General features: G+C 37.6%; 1 protein-coding gene across 1 annotated transcript in view; it reads right to left on the bottom strand.

Annotated features, from left to right (window-relative positions):
* Nucleotides 1–711: 711 nt before the first annotated feature.
* LOC136849461 (GTPase activating protein homolog 4-like) overlaps nucleotides 712–25,237 on the bottom strand; it is a 39,380-nt gene continuing 14,854 nt past the window's right edge. Inside the window, exon 3 of the mRNA XM_067122811.1 lies at nucleotides 712–911. Within this exon, the coding sequence (XP_066978912.1) occupies nucleotides 712–911 (200 nt within the window). The remainder of the gene's footprint in view (nucleotides 912–25,237) is intronic.

Below are 25,237 nucleotides of genomic sequence, written 5' to 3'. Positions count from 1 at the left end.
TCTCTCCATCTTTTGTTCTCTCTGAGGAATCTGGACGTCATCTTTCTCTTCTCTCTCTCTCTCTCTCTCTCTCTCTCTCTCTCTCTCTCTCTCTCTCTCTCTCTCATTCTTCAATTGATCAATCCTCCATATACTGAGCCGGTTGCTAATCTTGAACCCGCAGTTATCGCCGCTACAAGCCGATTCGCTCGACTCCCATTTTTTGGTGGTTTAACATTTACGAATATTTCCTTTTCTTTCTTTTCCTCCTGAATGCAAGGTTTTTTCTTCTTTTATTCGCCAGTCGAATGAGAACGTTTCTCTCTCTCTCTCTCTCTCTCTCTCTCTCTCTCTCTCTCTCTCTCTCTCTCTCTCTCTCTCCCCCGCTTCATGCATAGGCGATATATGCCGGTGAATGGAAGGAAAATAAAAGCGCCTGGCCTTCTAATAGGTGTTCCTGGCTGGAGAAAACAGAGAATTGCAGCTGGCATAATAGCTGAGGAAGGAGCTGATTTTGTCTCTGTCTTTTCTCTGTTATGTTATATATATATATATATATATATATATATATATATATATATATATATATATATATATATATATATATATATATATATATATATATATATATATATTAGATGGAATTTTTAGGAAATGCATCCACCCTCGACCGAAAGCCTCACCGTGCAAGACAGCATTCAGACGAAGAAAGGGGAATTATTTCTTATTCATTCACGAAACCGAATCAATTCTGAAGTTGCCGTCGTCGCCCCGCAATCGATAAAGTGGGAATGAATCATCGAAACTACCGCTGGCTCTGTTCGCCCCTTCTCTGCCGCATTCCTCTTTGTACGGCACGTTGCCGACGTCTTCTTCTTCTTCTTCTTCTTCTTCTTCTTCTTCTTCTTCTTCTTCTTCTTCTTCTTCTTCTCCTTTTTCAAGAATTTCACAGTTTTAGCTTCTTTGATAAACTTGTTTAAATTTTTTTTTTTATTTTGGTAGGGTGGTTTGCCAGTGGTCGCTTTTCTTATTGCTTCTTAGGAAAGGGAAATGATTGAAGTTTTTTTTACTGGTTCAGTGTTGTGTGCTGTTATGGTGATGAAGTAGAATCTACAATTATTTTAGTTTCTGGAAGCAATTTTTATTATTGCTATTAGTATTATACTTACTTAAAACACATATTTATTCCTAAGGTACCGGCCGCAAATTTTAATGGTTATTTGAATTCGTCTCATCTAAAAACAAGCAATATGAAATTCATTTGTGTGTTGTTGGGGAATGTGGTCGAATTGAAGGAGAAAAGTCTGCTCCACCCTCCCCTCCCTACCCCCCACTATCCTCCCCCATCCTCCCCTCATTTTCTGCAGTGACCCCTACATTAAAAGAGTGCGCTTTGCTTCTGTCTTTTGTCGCGGTGTAACGCACCCAACACGGCGCCTCGTAGTGCTTTTGTTTTATTTTTTCCTCAGAGGAATCTTATTTTGTAATGAAGAGATTTCCCTTCCTCACTTCAGACTGCGATACGAGGGGGGGAAAAGGATTTACTCGTATCCAAGGTTGTATCCCTAGGTAGTCGTATGGTAAGGAGGCGCAGAGGTATTCGTTTTCTGTCTGGAATCCCTGTTATAGTAGGATGTGCTCTTTGGTGCATATTCTGTATCCCGTTTATTGTGTATATTCGTATTTGTATGGGCTGGTTGTTTGCTTCGCCATTTTGGAGACCTGGTTTTTTTTTTTTTTTACCCCGAAGAACTGAGATGTATAAGTTGTCGTTGAATTCGCTGGAATTCAGCATATTTTTTTATATAAATCGTGAGCGTTTTTATTTTGTAATTTTTTTTTTTACACTTTTTCAGTACTATTTGGCGACAAGATCTGCCGAATTTTATCATTTTTTTTTTTTTTTTTTTCAGGATTACTCTCTACACAACTAATTCTTCATACTGAGACTGAAAACACACAGTCTTGTTCTTTCTCTCTCTAAAGTAAAACAGCAGCCTGTGTATAATTATTGCCTCTTTCGAGTCTGAAAGTTACTCTTCAGTTTTACCCGTTTTTTCTCTCTCTTTGGAGCGATGGGACACAAAGGTTGATGAATTGCAGCTAAGTTTCCCTGGAAATAGGAATTGCCCGAAGTATATTACAAAGGAGAAACGTGTTTCATGCGTTTCACAAAGGAGAAACGTGTTTCATGCGTTTTTATTGCATCTGTTTTTCATGTGTTCTTTTAATAAAGCTGCTTTGAATTTTTCGATTTTTTTTTTTTTTTTGTGAGTTCTTCCTATGCGCTTTCATGATGCAGCTTCTTGTATAATGATCTTTTTCAGAGACTTTTTCCTGTATTCTCATGTATTTTTCGTGAGACTTCTCTTGTTAGGGTATTCTGATATGCGCATTCTTTTTGCAACTTTATTCCTGTGTGGTCCCTGAGCAACTTGTTCTAAAGCGTTCTAATTTTTGCAACTTTCCCCATGCCTTGACTTCATTACATTCTTCTACTTTTAATTCCTCAATTATGAAATTTTCGCTCGACATCAATGTAATTTAGATTTGAGCATGTCTGATATATTTGTAGGCTAGTATTAAAATTTTCTCTTTATCTTTGAAAAGCCTCCTGGAGTTTTCAGGTGGACATCTCATCCCAAGACTGCTGCCTAGCTGTGTGTGTTAAGTAGTTCTAAGATTATTTCCGCTTGTTTGAAGATGAAGTAAGTGTTTGATTAATACATTATAGTTCATGTTTCATATTCCTTTTAAACTAACTAAAGAAAATGTGAGTGCTTTATTGTTTTGGTATTTTTCCAAAGACCATGAAAATGCCTCTAGTATTTTGGACTTTGAAAATATTGCGAAGACTTTATTTTTGAAATCTTTTTGAAAGTGAAAATACTGCGAAGACATTCTTGTTTTTGAAATCTTTTTGAAAGAAAATAATAATCCCTGATTTATTTTGATCTTTAAGAAGGAACTAATGCCTCTTATTTTAGACTTCACGAGATTGCGATGGCTTTTTTTCCCATTTTGGAATTCTTCAAGGAAAGTTTACGACACACCCAGTCTAGAAACAACGACCTCGTGTTTTAGGAATCAATAAGAAAGTGATTCCATTCCGATGAAGACCGCATAAAGAGAACGCGCAAAGTTAGTGCCCAAATTTCCCTCGCCCTTAATTCGTCTGAATTCCTGAAATACCAACCTAACCTCCCCCCCCCCAACCCTCCCCCTTTCGCCAATCATTCTGAATGCCCCAAATAACACTTCCCCTTCCTCCCCCCCACTCCCCAGTTCAGTGGAATCCCTAAAACGACAACAATTCCACATCATCGGGCTTAAACTTCACGAATCGAAGGCAGTTTCCAAGCAACAGAGACGGATTCTTCTTCCTTTTTAGTGTATAATAAACCGATCCGCGTTTATCAGCATACATTTGGGACCCCCGGCTCATATTTTATTCAGAGGATTTTTTTGTGCCAGCTTTCTTTCTTCTTTTCTTTAGTATTTTCGTGTTTTTGTCTTGCATTTTTCCCATTAAAACTTTTCGGGCTTTCTTGGGCAGTTGTGTGCAGTTATTATCACGCTGTGCCTTTGTGAGTTTGTGGTTGAGTGTGTGTTCAACATTTTTTTATCTTCTTTTCATAGGCTTTTCCTATGATTATTATCAAGTTCCTCTATATTTCTCTTCACTGCAAATGCTTTTCTATTATAACTCTGAAGTTCCGTCATACTTATTCCCGTCTCGCCTATTCTTTAATTCTTAGTAACTCAGTATATGTGCCACAAAGAACATGAAACGACAGGTCCATTTTGGGAATTAACGTCCGTTATAAACTTTAAATAAGATCTGGTTGCCAACGGCACGTTACGGTCGTTCGTCGGTCCGCATAGTGGTCGTTCTTTTAGGCTTTATTTTGGGGGGTTTCCTGATAAAGTTCGGTTACACGTTTTTATTACATTCCGTTCCGCACTGATGATGGAGAAAGGCTTTGTTCATAACAGTGGGAGTACTCGATACTTTTTATATATTTATTCTTTATATTTATTTTTTGATAACTTTTGGTTATTATAACATCTTTAGTGGATAAGGTAAAAGCTACTGAGGTCAGTTGTCACGTGATAGTTCAGTTGCTGCGAAGCTTATGCGAATTTGATCATTTCTAACATTTTTAAATGAAGGCTTTGGAAACTTATCATATGATTATTTTTTCTTGTGAAGATCCCTCTAAACAAGCTTGGTCCTGTAAGAGTAGTGGGAATTAAGGGAAACAAATGAAATAAAAAAAATGTCACTTTCTGAAAGTGAATTTTGTGAGGGACTGACCAAAATCGGCTTGACTTTGCAAATAGGTATTCATTATTTCCACGTCATACGGATTTCAGTTTGCGATAGTTTTGAGAAGAGCACATTGGTAATTAAAATTATTCAGTTGTTTTACATATTAAATAATGTAGTTAAGTTGTTTAATGAGTAAAAGTCGAGAAATCGGATTATTACATAAATTTTAAGCTCACACTGTTGCTTTCATAGGCCTGATGCGACCTAAGTCTTCACGGTAGACACCTAAGGCCTTTTGTAAGTTTCATCAACACTTTGATACAGGAGCGTTTACCTTTTATTTATTCTCTCCCTCCCCCCCTCTTTTATCCGGTCAGGCTAAAGGAACATGGAGAGGAAGTTTTGAACTATATCTATTGAAGAAAGATGCTTGATTGGACTTCGAGATATGATTTCACTCAGTATCTGTTATTTATTTATATATTTATTTATTCATTTACATATTTGTTTTATTAACACCCTTCAAGCAAAGATCTCTAGTGACTGACGACCTCCAATGGTGGTTCTGATTTTGATTATCTTTTATCGAAGAAAACAAAGTTTTTCTTAATGCGGACATGACAGTAGTGTATATTTTGGGGGTTTAAAACACAATCTATATAATATATTTGCCAATACAGTGGCTTACACCTTCGAATGTCCCTTACTAAAGGTTAAAATTCCATAGAATGTCTTCTAGTAGAAAGCGAAGGATTTTTTTTTTTCTTGTTCATTTTTTAAAATTGAAATTCCTTTTAAATCACGACGTCTAACCAAAAAGAAAAATGAAAACAAAAACGCCATCATCATCATCATGTACAGAAAGGGGCGTCCTTCAGGAGAGGGGCTGTGAGTGGAGAGAGATAAGGATTGTTTGTCAACTCTCGACTCGGTTGAAGTAAATAGGACGAATTCACTTTCCCCGTCGAGGAAAGTTTTGAGGCACTTTCGCTGTCTCCGAGTCCCGTAGAAAATGATGCGAGAAAATGACGTTAGTCACGTTGATGGTATAACCCATCTACTTTATTTTAGATAGAGAAAGACGAATTTATACTCTGTATTTTTGCTATAAGGAATATTACTTCTTGAAATGTAAGACCTCTATTCGGTAAAACAATAAAGCGTTTTGAGAAAATTACGTTATTTAACTTGTTTGTATATCTGCTTTATTTTAGTTAAGGAAAGACGACCTTATCATCTATACTAATGTAAAACTTCCTTTCAATAAAACAATCAATTGAAAGAACTGTAAAAGCGGACGCGACGAATGATCAAATTGTCAAACTGGAAGAAAACGAACGATTTCAGATCCTTTATCGCCTCCAAATCTTACTTATCACCATGATTGATAGTTCCGGCCTTGGGCTCTTCTTCTTCTTCTTCTTTTACTCCTTTTTTTAAGGTCATAAGAGAAATGAAATATAAGAATGGGCGAAGGAGGAGGAGAAGAGAATCTCTCCGGTGAATGGAATCCCACTCCCTCGGTGTCCTTTTCCGGAGGAGAGCCTCTCTTTTCATCATTTCTAATCGAGAGACCGAGGATTCGACTGGAATCGTGGGGTTAACGATCTCCCATTGTGTACGCCGAAGGACTTCTCGGAATGGCTCCCGATACCTCCTCCCCCTCCTCCTCCTCCTATCTCTCTGTCCAGTGACCTCCCACCTTTCGGTTAATTCCGTGTCGGGGAGCTGCCTCGTAATTACGATTCCGTCCTACGTAATGTTGTTATTGCTCATATGGTTGTTCTTATTCGTCATATTTATTTTCTTATCTCTTCTAATAGCTATGAAATCGGTGTCCTGTCGGAGATGTGCTTCGTAATTATGATTCCGTCCTATGTAATGTTGCTATTGCTCTTATTATTCTTATTCATCATATCTGTTCTCTTATTTCCTTGCATAAGTTTGAAATTACTGTCATTTCGACCCCTTTCTGCTCCCTAATGACAAAAGAGGTTGACTGGTCCATGAAAAAAAACTAAATAAAAATCTTTGAAACGTCTGTATCAATATCAATGGTGTCGAGTCCTCAGTAGTCAAGATGTGGACATGGGGCTGATTTTTCCGTAGAGTAGGTGTCGGCACACCAGTAATGTTTGTCGAGGTATCATTGTTGCTGTAATGAGTCTGAAAAGCTCTGTAGTTATGGTTCTATTTACCACAAGTATTAATCATTTTACGTTCAGAAAAATTGTCTGCATTTTTCCAATATTTACAGAATATTTAGTCACATTTGTATGGCCCTCTCTTAATTTCCCGGGTTAGCTGACAGCCAGCCCCACGCCAGTATTGGGAACATTCCGTTTACGTATGGGAATATGGATACACCCGAATATTCGCCTAGAATTTACTTTGAAAATCATGACAGAAAATCATTGGGGGTCGCAGAGCTGAAATGTTTTGAGTTTGTGAGGCCTGGAGAATAATCCTTTCAGTTTTGAAGATTGCAAAATCTTAAGACAATTGAATTCCTCAAGTTTGATTTGATATGGAGTAGCTGTAATATTTATGAGGTCAGTTTCTTTCAGCAGTATTTTCATTTCGAAAAAAGAAAGGCGAAATTTTGCGTTGTATTAAACTTAATTAGTCGATTGGTTGACTGAGTAAATAATCTAGCTCAGTTAAACTTAAGTAACTGACTGATTGACTAAGTGGGTGATTAGCACATTGTTGCCTAAGATCATATATACCGGCTTTGGGGTCGACACAATTTGTCGTGCCTGATAAGATTTCCACTCTCAAGTTAGAGGCGATTTTTCCTCAAAAGGAAGTATCCTTTCTTTTGTGATCTTAAACACGTTCTAATGAATGGTCATGCGAGGGTGGTTAATATCTTGCAGTTGAATGTTTTAAGATTTTTGCCTGTTTAGATTATATTAATTAATTTCCATTTTTAACGTGAAGATCCTATTGCTAACTAGGAATTTAACCTGTCAGTGTTGTACAGTATTAGGTTCTTATTCGATTAAAAATGCTATTTGTCACAACGCCTTCAATAAGAGAGGTTTTTTGCCAGATTGACAGACAGACTTCATATAGTTTTTATACAGTTACTGTTCAGTTTTTCAAGTATACATAAGATAAAAAAAAATTGAAAGTTCGAAAATTTGTATCATTAAGATTTGATGTAATCTCTCTCTCTCTCTCTCTCTCTCTCTCTCTCTCTCTCTCTCTCTCTCTCTCTCTCTCTCTCTCTCTCTCTCTCGCTCTCTCTCTCTCTCTCTCACGAAACGTGTTCGTGAATTGCTTTTCGAAATTGCTAATCGGATTCTGTCGCTTATTATAATTTCCCCGGGTCATTATATCTTTATTACCACGAACTGTGGTCTTAATTAGGGTCTGGAAAAACAGCGCTCCAACGATTTCTATCTAAAAAGAAATATCCTTTTGTCTTTTATTGCAGAGATTAATTTCGTGGTCCCTGCATAACTGGAGGAGGAGGAGGAGCATGGGGAGGAGGAGGAGGAGGAGGAGGAGAAGGAGGAGGACATCAATTATTGAGTGTTGTTAAAATTATCAAATCTCAAAACTCAAACCGACATTACTTGATTCATTCACATTCTCGTTTTCCCAAATTCTTTTCATTATATTTATATTTTGCAGTGCTCTCCTCTCTGATACTTAGACTTCCAATTCTTTCATAAATGTTCTTGTATTATATTATATTTATATTCTGCAGTGCTCTTCTGCCCAATATATCTATTTCTAGTTCTTTCACAAATGTCATTTCATTCCTGCGATAGCCAAGTTGGAAGCTTTTTCATCTAGACAATTTTATAGATGTAATTCTTCTATTTAAATATTTAGTTTCTTGCTGGGTCGCCAACATTAAGTTACCTAATATATAAACTCCAAATTCAGAGTTTCACTGATTATTACTAGATGATGGTAAGAAAAAAAGAGCAAAAAAGTTTTAACTAGAATTATGAATATACAGATAGGGGCCTTTACAATCTCTCTCTCTCTCTCTCTCTCTCTCTCTCTCTCTCTCTCTCTCTCTCTCTCTCTCTCTCTCTCTCTCTCTCTCTCTCTCATATTCCGCAGAGGAGTGCAAAATGAAGATATCTTTATCCAGCAGCACGTCTAAACAGGGAGATTATGTCCAATATACTAACGTCCGGCCCTCTCTTATAATACCGTCATTTTTGAGGGTAAAGATACATTTAGCTATAATGAGGAAACGCTGTCACAACTACTACTACTAATAATAATAATAATAATAAATATAATATTAATAATAATCAGTAGCTATCATTACTAGTAATAATAATGATAATCATCATCACTATCAGCTATCACTACTACTACTACTACTAATAATAATAATAATAATAATAATAATCAACAGCTATCATTACTTGTAATATAACAATAATAATAATAATAATAATAATAATAATATAATAATAATAATACCAACAGCATCTACAACGGTCATTGTTGCTTTGAGGCGAAGCCAAGCGCTTCCCCCCTAAAAGTCGGCACCTTTCATCTCATTTTGAAAGATTGCTCTTGTTCCCGTCACGTCTTGCTGTTGTTGCTGCTCCCCGGATATTGGAGTCAAAGGGAGAATATTGCAACGGTGGCCGAATTGCTGCTCGGTTGGGTCCCCCTGCCCTTTCTCTCTCTCTCTCTCTCTCTCTCTCTCTCTCTCTCTCTCTCTTGTTCTTCATTGCAGGTGTTACTCATTTTTCTTTTTTTTTTTACTCTTGTTAATCGTTGCAGTTGTCTGTTGACATTATGTATTGCAGTAGATTTTTTTATTGTGAATCATGGTTTTTGCCGATTTGTTTTTTGCTTTTTTTTGTTGTTCATTTCAGTTGTTACTTTGCTGTTATTGCGTAGGACAGTTGTTATTTTTATGCGTTATTTATTGCAGTTGTTATTTTCTTGTCATTGTTGCAGATTCTCCATTCCGCTATTGTTAATTGCAGTTGTTCGTGTTTTGCCATTGTTGCCTATTGCGGTTGTTTATTTTAGTTTTACCAGATAATATTAATGCCCATTTCTGTTTTAGGCATATTCCCTGAAGTTTAGACCTTCCTGCTAATACCCAGCCCAGACGTTATTTCTGATTTGACGGTTCCGGGCAAGATCTGGGCATGGATCGTCAGTCTTAGTGGCACCTGCGTGTAAAACCTACCTAAAGTCAATGGAATCGGCTGACGCATAAAACATTACAGCAACTTATACGTGCATGTGTACAGTATCCCTTTATTTTATTGTTTTCCTTTTTTTTTCTTTCTTCCTTGCGTTTAACGTGCGGTAGTTAAGAAGCGCTATCCACAGGTAATAATAAGTCAGGTCGAGGTCACTGCAGAGGGTCCCACTTTAAGCCAAGGTCGTAGTCAGAGTCATCATCCGCTTGGTAACATAAACCTCGATCCTCGGTTAAATGTAAAGTTTGCGACGCGCAGTTCAAGTGAAAGTGTCAAGGGATTTTACTTGTTCGTGTTCTGTAAAGTTCAATTTTTTCTTTGCTCCAGAATGAACAGGATATATTTTTTCGCTTTTTTTTATGGTTAAATACATCGCTTTCGATGTGAAGAGGGTGTCAGGTCACTTATCATATTAAATCGAAAAAGTTATTGCTTGTGAAAATAGTTGTCGATTTTACCTTGGCAAAATAATTTTACAAAATGACAATTGGTAGGACTTCAAAATTGCAGGATGCTTTCCGGTACAAACAAGTTGCTCCAAAATTGAATGGCCCTAATCTTGAGAGTATATCTGTCAGTACAAAATCCACTATACAAAGGATATTTTGAATTTTGGTGTGAATCACCAAAATAAAAAATATTCATTGTATAGTGGTTTTTGTACTTTTAAAGTAACATCAGAAATGCTTTAAGATCAGTGCCATCCCATTTCAAAGCAACCGTATGGACTGGCAAGCACCATCGTGCTAATTAATGTCAATTTCCTCCTTTTTAAATTTTTTGTGAACGCAAACCCGAGAACTGTTTTTGACTATTTTTAGACCAGCAAGAACCGTATACGGCATCGCCTGTGAAAATCATGGAAGAAGAAGAAGAAGAAGAAGAAGAAGAAGCCGGTTTCTGCTGATAACAAACCGAGGAAAAACAAAGGGGGATGGAAATATTGCCATGACAGCTGAATGGGGGACGATTCTGTGCTTTCACGATAGATAAAGGCTCCTTTCCACGAAAGTGAAAATAGACTGAAGACTCGCCTTGTTCCACCGGTGCCGTTGATGAACCCCTCTCTCTCTCTCTCTCTCTCTCTCTCTCTCTCTCTCTCTCTCTCTCTCTCTCTCTCTCTCTCTCTCTCATTATTCAGGGCTGCTCATCCTGACGTTTCTTAGGCCTCTCCAGATATCCTCTTTTTATCGTTATTATTATTAGCACCAACGCGAGATTAATTCTCTCCCTTCTTCGGGAGAAAAAAATGAGATATTGGACTAACCGGCAACTCGTAATGCGGCAGTAGCTTAGAAACGCCGGCTGGGTTCGTGCGTATATGTGTTCACGTGGATGGATGTATATATGAGTGTGTGTTCGTGTGCGTTTTATATATCCGTGTGCAGTCGTGTGTCACGGAAGTCTTAGGAGGCGGGGAAGGGGGAGGAGGAGGGGATAGGTAGGGGAACGAGATGGACTGGGGTAGGGGAGGGGAAGGGGTTGGGTGGACGTAGACACGCGATAGCCGTTTCGCATTCAAGAAATACAATCGTAAAATGTCCTTTCATGTCACACCCAGAAGGAATTGGAACGCCGCTGCTGCTGCTGTTGGTGGCTCAGGTGGCTGTGATACGAGTCTGTGAAGATTGCACACACATACATATATTTATATATATACATATACATATACTGTATATATTATAAGTATTTATAGACTGTAAAACACTTGTATTTACAGTTCTATAGTCTTATGCACTATCAAATGTATAAAAAAAAATAATTGAACATCTGCTTAAGTTTAAATCCTGTTTCGAAGGATAAAATGCTTCCAGTGGGGCGAAAATGATCCAGGTTATATAAGAAATTGAAAAAAACATTTCCAGTAATATTTTACAAGTAACTCGTTAAATCCAGAAGAGGGATTGATGTTTAAGATACGTATGAGAACTCTCGTGCAAGACTGTCAACACTTTTAAAACACAACAGAATCTTGTATCTTTTTTTTCATAATCTCTTGAAACAGGGATTCTAAGCATTTTCCCGTTAAGTCTCCTATGAAATTAACCTTTTGATTTTAGAAGCACCTCTCTGGTTTAATCACGCTGCCCCTGAATCAGCCAAGGTTCTTCTTGAGTTAACCAAGTTCCCCATGATACCTCTGAATCAGCCAAGGTTCCCCTTGAGTTAACCAAGTACCCCATGATACCCCTGAATCAGCCAAGGTTTCCCTTGAATTAACCAAGTACCCCATGATACCCCTGAGTTAATCAAATACCCACTGAGTTTTATCATCAACTCATGCACCATACCCCGTTAATCTAATGTTAACCGTACAATGTTTACATATTAAGGACATTATAAAATGGTTCTAGAATTTGTTTTTTAACTTGTGAGAATTGTAATAACTCTCTCATGAAGAAAATAACATTATAACCAAATGTGAACATTTTAATAACTCTTGCATGAAGAAAATAACATAATAGTCAAATGTAATCTACAACACGACGTTTGAATGAAACTGTAGTCACTTTCTGATGTAACTATCGAAAACGTTTTTTCTTCTTGATAATTTAATCTCGGAAACGTTTTTTCTTCTTTAGAATGTGATCTCGGGAACGTTTTTTCTTCTTGATAATGTAATCTCGAAAACTTTTTTTTTCTTCTTGATAGTGTAATCTCGAAAACTATTTCCTCTTGATATTGTAATCTCGAAAACGTTTTTTCTTCTTGATAATGTAGTCTCGAAAACTTTTCCCTCTTGATATTGTAATCTCGAAAACGTTTTTTCTCCTTGATAATGTAATCTCGAAAACGTTTTTTCTTCTTGATAATGTGAATGCTCATGTGCTTGCTAGTGTCTTCAGTCGTCACGTGTCTTTTGAGAGGTATTGATTCATTCTCTTAAATCTGTAAGCGGAAGTTGTCATATCATTTTTCGACTATATTCCCAAAGAATTTTGTTGAGTATTACGAAACGCTCTTTTCATGGTTACCTTTAATAAGATCTGAAAATCCGATTGGCCACGCTCAACTGCCCTTTTTGAGAAGCTTGCTGACATTTCGTTATTTTAAAACTTCCTTTTCTTCCAACGCGTCGCTTCCTGGGCTAATGTATATATGTAAAGGATTTTCTCCTTCCTTTGCCACAAGCGTAATTGCTATAAATGTTGACCTAACATTTTACTGTTTTTTTTACTGTTTTACTTCCAACTAATTTTTTTAAGTGGTCATTTTTTTTTACTTCCAACTAATTTTTATGTTGTCTTTTTTTTTTACTTCCAACTAATTTTTTTAAGTGTTCTTTTTTTTTTACTCCCAACTAATTTTTTTTAAGTGGTCTTTTTTTTTTTTACTCCCAACTAATTTTTTAAGTGGTCTTTTTTCTACTTCCAACTAATGTTTTAAGTGGTCTTTTTTTTTTTTTTTTTTTCCAACTAATATTTTTCCCCCCCTCCTCCTCTCTCCTGCCGATTGTAAGACTAAATAAACCTGAAAGGTCGAGTCTCTTACTCAGACTTGCAGCAAACTTCAGAAGCCTGGTGTGAGAGGCATGCAGCTGGTCTTCATAACATCCAGAAACTAAAGAGGAAAAAAATCTATAACTGTTCAACGAAGGGAAAAAATTAAACTTTGAAGTCCGTTTTCAAAGGCCTTTCCAATAAAACGCCGAACATTACTGCAACTTCTAACAGACAGCAGTAGACGTCTGGAATGAGTCACAGTGGGTCACAGTGACTCCCGAAATCCATTCGCTCATGGTCGAGAAGTTTGAGGGTCTGGGCGAGGGCAAAAAAAGACAGAGAAAAAAAAAAGAGACAGACAGATAATACTTTAAAACAGAAGAAAATTGTTATACATATACAGACACTTAAAAAATGGCACAAAGTAGTGTTTATTAATACACAAATTTGAGAGAGAGAGAGAGAGAGAGAGAGAGAGATAATGTTTCAAAACAGCAAAAAATTATGTTAATTTATACATATACAGACACTTGAAAAATGGCACAAAGTAGTGTTTATAAATACAAAAATTTGAGAGAGAGAGAGAGAATACTTTAAAATGGCAGAACATGATGCTGATTTATACGTACATGTTTCTCAAAAAATGGAACAATCCAGTGGTTATAGAAACATGCACAACCGAGAGAGAGAGAGAGAGAGAGAGAGAGAGAGAGAGAGAGAGAGAGAGAGAGAGCCCATCGAACCAGAGCTGAGTAGAGGCAATAAGAGACATCACTCGAGTTCCACCAAACACGAAACACGGCTGTTCCTCAGTTTCTTTGAAGAGTCTCCTAATCGGAAGGGCTACGAGGGTTAGGCTAGGGCCACGGTTGTTATAGGCTAACGCTCCCTTTTCTTTTGTGTAAACGCTGTGTCCTCCACAGTGTGGGGAAAGCACGCAATGCGGCTTCTGCTGTGGTCTTGTGGGTGTGGGTGTGTGTGTGAGGCTTGTGGAAAATTAAGCGTTTTAATTCTTTGTCCCCTTTTGAATAGATATGGTGGGTGCATGATGTTTCCTTTGTTATGATTTTATGCCAGTTTATATTTATTTATAACTGGTTTCATTTTTATTTTAAAGAAAAATAAATGATAAAACAGTTATTAGTATGTTGATGAACCGCGCATATATATACACATATACCGTGTATATATATGTATGTATATGTATATATATATATATATATATATATATATATATATATATATATATATATATATATATATATATATATATATATATGTATATAACAAATATATGTATATATATAAATATATGTATACACATATGTGTGTGTATGTACGTATATTAGCACAATTTTAAGTCTAGAGAAATTTTAGAAACCAGCAGCAAATAAATGTTTTTCAGAACGATAAACTAACGAATGATAATAATGTCCCAGCTATTATTTTGTGGTGAGGTTGCCAACTCCATCCTCCCTCAACCTTCGCTTCGACCCACCAAAGTTGATTACATATCAGGTCAACAGAGACTCGTTGGATTTTTTTAGGGAATGGGCCTAAATCGTTTTCATCCGCTGTGATCCATCCCAGGCCTCCTGCTGTTGAAACCAGACTGGTAACCACTTTACCACGGAAGCATTATTATTATTATTATTATTATTATTATTATTATTATTATTATTATTATTACATTACCGGTTGGTAAATCCCCAACATTTATTGGTATTATTATTGTGAATTTCAAGTTTGCTAATATGGTCTGACTTTTCTTCTTCTTTCGACCTTTTAGTCCCACTGTATAGCAGGGTCGGCCGCTCCAGTCAATTTTCTCCATCTTTTTCTATTCTTGCATCTTCTTCCCCCAGTCCCACCTCACCCATATCCCTCCCCACCACATCCATCCAACTGATCTGCTGACACCCCACACTCCTCCTCCTCCTCCTCCCCATCACTGGCATGTTCTTAGCTCTCTTGATTGGCTCCACTTCCTCTCTTCTTATTACATGGCCATAGTATCTCAAACGAGCTTCCCTAGTCTTCTTTAAATTACATACACCACACATTCTTCCTGTATCTTGACTCTCCCTCCTTTCCAGTAGTGATATTCCAGCAGTCCATCTCACCATCCTCATCTCGGATGGTGAGATGATCTGACATTTATCATTAAAAGCTGATATGACACACAAGAATTTCGAACCGTACAATTTATCGTGTGTGCACACCGCGATATTTTTGTGATAACGTTATTTAAACTTGAGCGTGGCTGAAGTTTTCTGATAAAAAAAAATAAACTAGCGATAGGTCTTGATAAAAAAAAAAAAAGAAGAGACGAGCGAGAGGTCTTGATTAAACTTTCAAAAAGTCAAAATCAAGGAAGAAGAGGGATAAAAAAACTTTCTGGGGGGCTGATGACCTAAATAAGAAAAGATCCAGTTTTATTTCGAGGCAGCTGGAAAAGAAATAAACTTGGGGTGATGACGAAAAGATATTAGAAATAAAAGATAGATAAAAAAAAAATAGTGAGTGTAAATGGAAGGAAGAAAATGATGTATAGATTCAGCAAAAAGATCACAACAACAACAACAACAACAACAATAATAATAATAATAATAATAATAATAATAATAATAATAATAATAATAATAATATCTTGTTAAAAAAGTATGGCTATATCGGGCGAATGTATCTGATATTGAATCCTCTCAATTTTCCTTATGAACCAATATAAGATTAATTCGTTCGATATAGCCACCCTTTTTAACATTCTACTTCCTTCTAATAATAATAATAATAATAATAATAATAATAATAATAACAATAATAATAATAATAATAATAATAATTCGACTCTTTCCGTCGAAGTTTCTTGTAGTGGAAGAATCTGATTTTTGTTATGATTTTATTTGATAAGAAAAACAATCGTAGAGAATCCACTGTGAGTCTTCCTTTTTCTTTAAGTTATCCTGTTTTCATCATTAAGTATTCCGTAGTGGTTTTCAACCAGGAACCACTGTAGCCACGGTACCCATTCCGATTTTCAACCCTCCCATGTAATACCACCGTTGAATACTAAGCTGGCCTCTTTATTCTCATAACCAGTGAAGCACTTGTGTTTGGTCAAATGTTTCACCTTTAAATTAACTTATTTATTTTATGTTTGCGTATTTAATTCTTTTTTCTTACCTTACTGCCTCTGTTTCCTTAGGGGCTGTTATTTTGCATTCTTTGGGGTTAAGCAAGTAAGCAGTAGTTTGTTTAGTGTAGTTGTGGAATCATCTGACTTCCAAATTTTTAAGCGAGGAGCAAGTTCGTAACTGCTTTCTGCAGTTTTCTAGTCTCCGGAATTCGGTTGCATGGGCTTCATTTGTGTCCGAGGTCAAATTGCTCTCTCTCTCTCTCTCTCTCTCTCTCTCTCTCTCTCTCTCTCTCTCTCTCTCTCTCTCTCTCTCTCCAGGCTGGTTTCCCTTTGCAGCCCTCTTGGGTTTATATAGTTTGATGACTATCCACAGGGGCTTTCAGCTGAAGACTTAAAGACAGAGAGAAAATACTTCTTCACCCATCCTTGTCTAGTTAATGGCACTGGATTGTCTAGTGTGAAAGACCACCAATTTATATATATATATATATATATATATATATATATATATATATATATATATATATATATATATATATATATATATAGATATATATATATATATATATATACTGTATATATATGTATATATGGATTTGTTTTAAATGTTTAATATTACTTATTTTAGTTTCGTTTTTGATGTGGAAATTACCCTGTACACGGTATATAATGTGAGGAAGAACCTCCCCTTCCTTTTCTTATTACGGAAACTTTTCCCCTCTAATTCCCCACAGGGGCCCTTCCCTACTCCTCCCTACCCCCTCCTCCTTCTTCCCTCCCCCTCCCCTTTCCTCCTCCCCCTCCCCTCGCAATTTCCTTTCATCAGTGCCTGCGCAAACTTCTCTTTCAAGGAGTCGCTTCCGCGGATCAAATGTAGTTTCCTTTTCTAATCTTTGAATTGCTTCCAAGATTTCATCAATGACATTTCCTTTGGGTTTGCGTCTTGAGAAAGAAGTGGGATACGCTCTCTCTCTCTCTCTCTCTCTCTCTCTCTCTCTCTCTCTCTCTCTCTCTCTCTCTCTCTCTCTCTCTCTCTCTCTTGTTGGTTTGTTGATAAGAAAATAAACAGGTCTCTCTGTTGTTTCTGAGATAGGAATAATTGCTCTCTCTCTCTCTCTCTCTCTCTCTCTCTCTCTCTCTCTCTCTCTCTCTCTCTCTCTCTCTCTCTCTCTCTCTCTCTCTCTCTCTCTCTCGTTCGTGACTAAGGAAAGAAATGGCCTTTCTGTCTCTCTCTAGTTTGTGTCCGAGGTGAAATTGCTCTCTCTCTCTCTCTCTCTCTCTCTCTCTCTCTCTCTCTCTCTCTCTCTCTCTCTCTCTCTGAGTGATGTAAGAGACTCGAAATTTATTTTGCTCGCTTGTGTATGGTTACAGAGCGTAAAAGGTCTTCTATTTTATTGTAATAAAAGCCTCAAAAGGTCTCGCAGAAAAGCGAAAGGAAGGGGAAATTGGGCTTTACTTCAAAGGACTCCCTTCGACGTCGCTCTATCCAGTGTCTTTTGCGCCTATGCCTGAGTTGCTAGGGGGGAGGGGGAGGGGTGTCCCCGGAACGGGACGGGAAACAGCTTGTCCTGTCCTACGCTCTGTGCAAGATTACGTAATCATGCCATCTGGGATGGGAGGCGGGGTGGGGGAGAGATCCGTGGTACCCTTTAAAATTATCGATTACGTCTAACCGCCATGGTGACGCCCGTCCCAGCCATTTCTGCAATTGCTTGTTCACTTTCTGAGGTTTCTTGTTGCAGGAGTACCCGTTAAAGGCGATGTCCGTACATTTGCGCAGCGTGTCTTCGGCAAACGCTTTGAAGGGCCGGGCTGTTTTTCGGCTCGTTCATTTTGATGGAGGGTTATAAAGCTTCCAAGTTGAATGACTAGAACGCCTGTTATGTTGGTCATAGTTCGCTTCTTTGAAATCTGATGTTCAGTTGTTTCTAATAATTGCATAGAAATAGTTTGTTCAAATGACCTTTTAATGCCTGTGGATGACCTTTTCATTTCTCTGGGGTCACCAAGCCATTCTGAGAGCACTACCAGATTCGATATGCGACAAGCAATAAAGACCGAATGAACTCAAGAGCAAGGCACCTGATATTTTTGTCCATAAGATTTTCTATGTCAGAATTGGACCTCTTCTTCATAACATTAACAGAAGACATGAGGGAACTGCATTCTCTTGCGTACCTGGTAGACAGTGTAACTAGATGCTGCTTGAGAAAATAAGTCACCTTTGACACTTTGCTGTTTCATATTGCACTTTTAAGAACGACCGTTTTGTGATTTTTATCTAGTTTCTAGTTGCAGAAGAGCTCGCCTTGTTAAACGCCATAGCGTTTCTTCAAAAGTACGTAGCTCATCTCTCCGAGCCGGGATGATGATGGTAGTTATCCTTTTTCCTTTTGATATTAGAGAGGACGTTGTTAGTTCTAGTGGACTCTTGGTAAAGAAGCTAAGTGCCCTTTTCACATTTTCGTTTGGTTTCCTTATTTGGTTTGTATTGTAGGTCATATTATTATTTTAAAGGATTCTTTATTGTTTTCTAGATATTTAGTATGTATTTATATGTGTATATATATAGTGTGTTTGTGTATGCGTAATTTTATGTATGCTTGTGCGTATATATATATTTTTTAATATCTTACTCATACATATGTGGTTGTGCATTAAGGGATTTTTTCCATCAAACTGATAGACGTTTTAGTAACTAGTCAAGATGTTTGTGTGTGAATATATCTTTGCGAACGTCTTGTTAGTGAATATATGGTTGTTGGCTAAGAGATATTATCTGTCAAATCCAATACACATTTTAGTAAATAATCACATTAATCAAGAACTAGACCCCTTGTATTCCAAAACAACTACGCTGCTTCTATACGGAAAATTCTAGAAGTGTCTGTATTTTGTCGCAGACATGTTGCAAACATGCACCGGCAGCGGTCGCCAGACTCGAAATCTGGGTGCGTTTTTTTTTTTAGCCCTTCTGGCTTTAAATTCGGTCGGATACAACAGGATCAGCTTTTATGGGCCATTTTTATACGGGAGGTATGAGAGAATGTGCCCAGTGTTCATGCTATTTTTTGTGTATCTGTTCATTCCGTAGTTTCTTTGTGGTGTGTTTTGTTTTCAATGTTTTGTGATATTCTTTGGCTGCCGAGTCTTTGCTGTGTGTTTTTATTCGTTTTTCAGTCTGTTGGGTTTTAAGTCGATATGAGATATAGAGAAGATAGAGAGAAAGAGGAAAAAAAAAGATGATAATTGTACATGGAGACAAAGACAGCCTTCATCCTTTCACTTTATTATTTTTTTATTGTCTTTTACTCTCATTTCCCCCTTTCTTACCAACTGAACTTATTCCATGTTCTCATTTATATTACTAAAGGAAACTGCGATAAATTCTCTATTGATCAGGTGCTTTTCCAGTCAAAGGTACTCGAATTAGCAAATCTGCTTAAAATTCGTAGCTTTGCTGAGAGGAATTATAACAAGAGAAATAAATCCTTTCGATGGTTCAAAGTAAAGTTAAACCATCTACTTTATATTCCCTCCGCTGTTAAGTAACAGTGGAAATCTTTTAAACCAATCTTAAGGACGAAATAAGACACCTACCTAGGGCTTTCTTTCATGAAGTTATACTTCCATTTACCTGTCCTCTTTACCTACTTCTTGATAAATGTGCCTTTCGGTCAGAGAACGTGAAAGATCGTAGAATCACACGCGCACCTTGATTGTTCCCTATATTTATGTCATTTTCGTCGGCTCCTACTATTCTTTATTCCTTTGGGTCTCTGTCTTTTCGTGGGAGCTTGCTTAGTAATGGAGGATTTGTCGTGCACTCCAAGGCCAAGAGAAAGAGAAGGTGTCAGCTCACTTCCCCCCAAATCCCCCATGTAGGCGGAGCTTTGTCTACCTCCTTACTGCGTCAGCAGATGAACTGTCGTAATGAGCAGGTACCTCTAAGATACGTCATCGCCTACGTAGTTATCCCAGGTGGGAGGCGACTCCACCCAGTTGGGTAGGCCTTGTCTCTGTTGGCCTTGGTGTACTCTGTAAGATCCTTGACAGTACGAATAATTATGATAAATAACTCAGTGATATTGGCAATAGATGGTTCAGTCGATGAATGGAACCAGAATTTCTGGTGTCTTTGCTCGTAGCTCCTCAACAGGAACATGTATTTACTGAATCGTGTGGGTGGCTCTTTATGTGCAGTAATTACACTCATTAATCACCTTGCATGCAAGAATTAAACTGAATTATAAAGTTTAGGCTGTAAAGCCAAGCAATGGGACACTTTCTGCCGTTCAGTGCTTGAAAATATGTTGGGTAATCTGTACAAGATAAAATCCAAACTGGGCTAAAAAATCACACCATTCATTAACTTTTATAGCTAAAACTGACCTTAGGTGTTACAGTTACTGTAGAGTACTTCATTCATAGACCTTCCTTGCAATGAGGTAGGATTTTTCTGTTGATTAGAAAGAAGAAATCTAGGTAAAATATTTTCCATCGGTAGATCTGCTTGATAGGAGTTATAATCTGAGACCTGCCTCACAGACAGAAATGCATGCATATATATATGTGTGTGCAGAATTGCGTAAATATATCACAGGTACACACTCACATAAACACGCACACACAAACATTATATATATGTGTGTGTATGTATATATATATGGGTGTGTGTTCTTGTATAATGTTTATTTACATAATAACATTTCATAATTATGTTTCCCAGGCTACCTCCAACTAGTCACCGCACCGCTAAAAAAGAAAAAAAACTGTCGAACAAAAACAAGTCTTCAAGTTTTGCCCTGTTTACAAGTGTCGATTAGAGTCGATCAAAGCTCGACGCGGGTCTGAATTCAGCGAGAGAGAATTACGGACGGTGCCCCGAATAAAAATCCGAACGTAATGTCCCTTTAGCGAAATAACCCATTCCGGTATGAAAATGATGGCCCGGCCTGGTCCATAAATTGCCGAAAAGCGTTCATGACCTCCAGTGCCGGGTGGGACGCTTTTGTTTGCAGTGGAAGACAATTGGTTGGCCCACCTTCTCTTTTTGTATTTGCCTTTTGTTTATGCTTTTATTTTGGTGTCTGGTTCTCTCTCTCTCTCTCTCTCTCTCTCTCTCTCTCTCTCTGTGTCAGATGCGACCCAATTTTTGTTCTTATTTTGGTGACCCAATTTTCTGTTCTTATCTCTTCTCTCTGGTTCTCTCTCTCTCTCTCTCTCTCTCTCTCTCTCTCTCTTCAGATGCGACCTTGCCTCTGCTCTTATTTTGGTGTCTGGTTTAATCTCTCTCTCTCTGTCTCTCTCTCTCTACGGTGATGTGGCCTGTGGCGTGCCAGCTAATTGCTGTGCTTCTTACAAGCAAATGAATTACATACTTTCGTTCGTTGTATATTTGTGTATATGAGATAATTTATGAGATAATGTATGAATACACGTTTGCAGGTCAGGTCAGCATCACTTGGCCACCATGGTCATGTTTAGATAGATAGACATACAGATAGACAGGTAGAAAGATAGATAGATAGATATAGTTGCACGTTCCGTTCAGTACCATTACGCCTCAAATGACTGAAGCAGTGTGAATCAGGTACCAGTTAGTTAGTCGACTGTGGAGAGACTGCAACCGTGTTGGAGGTAGTGCATGAGTCAAGGAACATTTCCCCCTAAGGGCTGAGTGAACTGTACCCTTCTGGAGCCACCCCTAAGGGTTATATATATATATATATATATATATATATATATATGTATATATATACTTATGCATATACATATATATATTGGGGCTTACAGCGTTTACATTAAGGCTTCCTGCGTGAAGCCTTGTGCACTGATATGGCATCAATGATAAGCGCAAGCACTAAAAAAAGCGCGTTTATTACACATGCAATCTGGCTTCTAAGCCTTCGACCTTGAGCACGTGAGTGTATTCGATGATACGACGCAATAAATAAATCGGGTGCAGAAGATCAGCTGATTTATTTCGAATAAATTTGTTTCTTTTATTAGATTTTTTTATTAGAGAAGAAGTCATTCAATACTAGATGTCTAGTTGGTTGAAATAAACTTTATTTGATGTTCATCTGAATAGCAACAACAAATTATTATTATTATTATTATTATTATTATTATTATTATTATTATTATTATTATTATTATTATTATTATTATTCAGAAGTGAACCCTATTCAAATGGACCTAACCCACAGGGGTCATTGACTCGAAATTCAAGCTTCCAAAGAATATGGTATTCATTAGAAAACTGAAAAAAATTTGTATTTATTATAACAAAAGCATTTTTCTACACATTACAGTTTTCTTTCATGAATCCTTTTCATCATCTTTATATATTTAACTTCTTATTCTGAAAACATACATGAGCACGCGGCACATACTGAGAATTCCGAATTCCAATAAGGTTTCGACTCTTGCTCTAACCAGGTTACAGAATACATAAGCCTCAGTGTTGGCTGCAGGAACCGTTGGCCAAAACGAGTGAGGGGATATGCCGGCATTAACCAACTTTGCCTTAGATATCGGGTTTTTTTTCCTCTCTCTCTCTCTCTCTCCGCCTCTCCCCTCTCTCTCTCTCCCCTCCTCCGTTATGGCTTCGTTGCGCATAAAATCCGCCTCTGCGGTGTTTATCCAATGGAGCGAGGTTTTCTGCAAGCCAGGTTTTTATTAGCTTGTGTTCTGCTTTTCACATTTTCTTTTTTTTTGTGATAACTTTGTTTCTTTTAGTTGCCCAGACCCGGAGGATGGAAGGAAGAGAAAGTACGTGTTTTTGTTGTATTTTTTTATTTTCTTATTTTTATGAGTAACCTTTTTTCCTTTAATAGCTCAGACCTGGGGAAGGAAGGGAAAGAATGTTATATTCCATTTTTATGCTTCTCCCATGTTGTCCTCATTTCATCTTTCTTTATATCTTGTTCGTTTTTCTTTTTAATTTCCCCAATTTTTTCTTCCCATTTTCTTTCCTCTTTAAATCTTCATTTTTTTTATATTCCCAGTTTTTTCTTCCTACTTTCTCTCCTTTGTCTTAAGTCTTGCTAGCCTTCCTTTGTCCCTCTTCTAATCCTGTTCTGTCTCTTCTCTTCCTCTCCTGTCTCCAACTTTCTCTTCTTATCTTTTCCTACTCAGTCACAATTCTCAATGGCCTCGCCATCCCTTCGCCTGGCATGAATCCTCACCCTCCCCCCCCTCTCTTCCCCTATCTTCCCACTATCCCCCTCTCTTTCCTCTTCCCCCCTTCTCTTTCCTCTTCCCCTCTTCGTTAACTACCGTCCTTGTTCGCCCTCCCCTCATTTAATCGTGATAATTATCCGCAGTAACCCTGAATCTCAGGTTTAAACTCTAATGGAGACTTTGGTTGTATTTTGTGTGAATGTCCCTTCCCCCCCCCGCCCAACCCCACCCCAATCTCCTCCCCTTCTAACATTTCCCCTCTCCCCTCCCATTCCCTAGCTGGGCTCCTCCTCCTCCTCCTCCTCCTCCTCCTCCTCCTCCTCCTCCTCCTCCCCAAAATTCCTCATTTCCCTTGGCCACCGTCATAGTTAAAAGATACAGGTCAATTTAGGTCCATCTAATTAAAAACTAAATTGCTTTTGCACCTTTTCGTGGTGGGTGTCTGCGCATGCGTGTGTGATTGTGATTGTGATAAATTTTTCGGCATAATATTCCTTCTCCGTCACTTTATTTGGAATTCAGAACTGTTGCAGTTACAACACTATATATACATATATATATATATATATATATATATATATATATATATATATATATATATATATATATATATATATATATAAACTAGATATTTATATAATGTATATATATTCTATTATTTAGAGAATTTGATAATGAAAAGTGTTGAGTAAACAAATCCACCGTCATGTATAAAGTTATATAGCTCTCATTTTTACAGATTGCCGCTTCATTTAAAGAGGGATAACGTTTTAATACGAGTGATGCCGTAATATACAAACAATTAAAACAAATCATGTGTATTTGAGGGCGATAAGCATGGCATTTATAAGGCCATTTTGTAATAATCAGTTTTCAGTTGTTTTACGATTAGATATTTGGTCCTGACGTTCCCTGAGTTGGTGACTACAGTGCTCCATTGCGTGAGCGTTGTATGGTAGGACACTTGGGGTTATTTTCCGTGTATGAACGTGAGAAGGGTCGGGGCTTATAGACATGCAATAGACCTTAATAAGGCAGACACATTGGATGGAGATTGGTTATGTTTTGGCTGACGGGCCCCCGTGGTGGTAGGGGTCCATTGCCATGTGTTCTCCTGGTGGAACACTGTAGGGTTATTTTCCGTGTAAGTTCTTTGCAGAGTCCCTCCAGCCCCTAGCTGCAACCCTTTTCATTCCTTTTACTATTCCTCCGTTCATATTTTCTTTCATCCATCTGACTTTCCACCGTCTCCTAACAATTGTTTGAGGTTTTCTTCCCGTTACACCTTTCAAACCTTTACTCTCAGTTTGTCTTTCAGCGGTGAATGACCTCATAGGTCCCAACCCCTGGTCTTTGGCCTGAATCTTATATTCCAGTTACAATCCAAATTTTTTTCATCCATTGGTTTATATCTATATAACAATTGTTTAGGTTTTCTTATATATATATATATCAAACCTTTACTATCAGTTTGTCTTTCATATATATGTGTATATATAAAATAGTGGTAATGACTGCTACTTGATTTTCCTCTACAGCTATTTCACGTCAGAGTTAATATCTTAATGGCAAAACATATATGTATATCCTATAGTATTATGTAGTCCTGAATATACGAATCTAAAATATGCCTGCTTATGAATCCCAACTCCCCAACAAATGGTAAAAGAAAAAAAAAGATTCAAAATTCAAAACAACTCGTTAAAATATCTGGCATTTTAACGACCATAACTTCGTTGTACGTCGGGGGGAATAAACTGCCCTTCACCCCTGACGTCCGCCTCGCTCGAAATTTGCGAATGTTGCAAATGGGCCGGGCATAAATTTGCTGCAAATGATTTTGGCGAAACGGGGCCGCTTCGGGGATCAGGAAGATTAATAATGGAACGTTTACGTCGAGCAGTTATAATATCGGAGATGTTGCCTACTCATATTATCTGGTCGATGGCGGGGAAAAATTCGCGAATTTCGACGTGACGAATGCCAGGCCGCAATTTGTTTGTTTATGGATTCTGGACTG

Source organism: Macrobrachium rosenbergii, chromosome 21, assembly GCF_040412425.1.
Source record: "Macrobrachium rosenbergii isolate ZJJX-2024 chromosome 21, ASM4041242v1, whole genome shotgun sequence".
Taxonomy (NCBI): domain Eukaryota; kingdom Metazoa; phylum Arthropoda; class Malacostraca; order Decapoda; family Palaemonidae; genus Macrobrachium; species Macrobrachium rosenbergii.
This window is presented reverse-complemented; position numbering and strand designations above follow the sequence as displayed.